Source organism: Perkinsus marinus, assembly GCF_000006405.1.
Source record: "Perkinsus marinus ATCC 50983 genomic scaffold scf_1104296936222, whole genome shotgun sequence".
Lineage (NCBI taxonomy): Eukaryota > Perkinsozoa > Perkinsida > Perkinsidae > Perkinsus > Perkinsus marinus.
In genome coordinates this window covers 1-1,875 of record NW_003214198.1, presented here as the reverse complement: position 1 = coordinate 1,875, position 1,875 = coordinate 1, and the positions used below count along the sequence as shown (strand labels likewise).

The window sequence follows — 1,875 nt, the reverse complement described above, 5'->3', positions numbered from 1 at the left end:
GTGGGAGCTACGCTGTGCATATGAGAGAGCCGGAGCTTGCTATCCAAGGAGGAATGTTGCCTTCAACTTTCAAGGAACAGTACACTAGTATAATCTGCAGGTGAGGAGAACTACTCCCAAGTGGTCACTAATGATCAATCGATGTTCAGATCGGCGGACCCTAAGCTTATTGCCGAAGCTGAGCGTTGCGTGAAGGCTTATCGCGCGGAGACGGTGACCGAGGTGGTCTTTATGGTCGAACTCTCCATGATCGTAGCATCTACTGTGTACCTTCTCAGAGCACCCTCGCTGACAAGATGGTGGCGATGACTCCCGTGAAATACACATCCGATTTGTGCCCTCGCAATCGGCGTGTTCGTTCATCGGAGCCAGCGGTGAAGTTAGTGAATCTTGTGGCGCAGTAAGCGTCCGTTCGCGGATCACTTGCTGCTCCGTTCAGAGCATTGCTTTTCTCAGGAAAAGAAGTCGCACGTCTACTGGCATTTCGGAGCATACGAGCTCGAGGAAGTTGGCTAAGAAATCCAAGCCGGCAGAGTGAAGTTTTCGATGAGCATAACTCGGCTTTCATCCCCACACACATACTTCACATAATAAGGTTTCCATGGTTGGATCCTCTGCCTGTGTTTAAGTTGCGATCGCTCGCCGCACCCTCCACGGAAATTCTGCGCAAAAATCAAGTCCTCTCACTGACGGCTAAAACTGATAATGACGAGCGCCGTGGAGTAACAATGATAGAGAAGTAGTTTACAGATCATTCTAGCCTAGTTACCAGTTTCATACGCTCGAGACTAGCTCGGCGGGATCGAATCTGGATTCCGATCAGGCCCTGATCTTTGCACTTCTAAGTATCAAACTGCTGTACAGTAAAAAAACATGTGCCTTGATCGGCGTAAACTGAATTATGAACTGACAAGTGATCACAATTCATCATATGCTCAAGATAACTTTACGAGAACAAAGTGATGACCCCATGTGGCAGACGGAACTCATCCAGCTAGCAACGGCGGTTCGACACCATACCGCGTACATTAGGCATACAACTACGTAAGTGTTATGATTGTGCGATGACCATTGTGCCAGGCACTGTCAAACTGAGAAAGAAAGTCCTCTCGAAGAGGTGCGTTCACTCAAACTGAATTACGGGATGTCCTCGATTCCGACGGCGATTAGCATAACTTGGCTACACACAGTGTTTACATGATACGATTTCCATAATTGGTTCTTCTGTCTGTGTTCAAGTTGCGACCGCTCACCGCACACTTCACGGAGACTCTGTACAAAAATTTATTTTTCTCACCATGGCTGAACTCGATAGGGATGAGCCCCGTCATGTAACGGTGATAGAGAAGGAGTTCACAGATTATGTCGTCCTAGCTAGTAACTAGTAGTTACTAGGTCTCCGATGCGACAGCACGGAGCTCACTGAGATTGCAACGTTATACGCACTAATATGTGGTCAGTGATTAGATCCTAGCGTCTTAGGATGACGGTCTAGAATCTCAACCTGCTGAGCTGATGAAGACCACCTCGTCTACAGGCCAAATCTATTCTTTTGGATAACTCCGAATCACCATATCTTCAGTGTAAAGAGTGTTTCATAAGCAACGGAACGATGCATTGCTCGTCGTCAAAGCCGCTCTACTTGTATCAGAATTGTTGCTCAAGCACGGACGAGCGCACACGAACAACCACGAACTGGAATGAAGCTCCGTTGGCTTCGTCTCTCCGCACCCATTTTAGATTTCGCTTATACTCTCGGAACTACTCGGTAGGATCGGATTTTAATTCCTCTTAGCCTCTCATATTTTGCACTTTCCAACTGTTGTACTGAAAACACCTGTGTCTCGATTGAATAAACTGAGTTATGAACTAACA

The 1,875-nt window shown here is 47.0% G+C and overlaps 1 protein-coding gene across 1 annotated transcript; it reads left to right on the top strand.

The window, feature by feature from the left end:
• Positions 1-141: 141 nt before the first annotated feature.
• Pmar_PMAR011212 (hypothetical protein) lies at positions 142-534 on the top strand (the record flags this gene model as incomplete). The annotated part of the gene is made up of 3 exons (XM_002783755.1): positions 142-222; positions 279-400; positions 457-534. Coding segments are annotated over 3 exons (281 nt in total), but the record flags the coding sequence as incomplete, so codon positions are not given.
• Between the last annotated feature and the right edge of the window lie 1,341 nt (positions 535-1,875).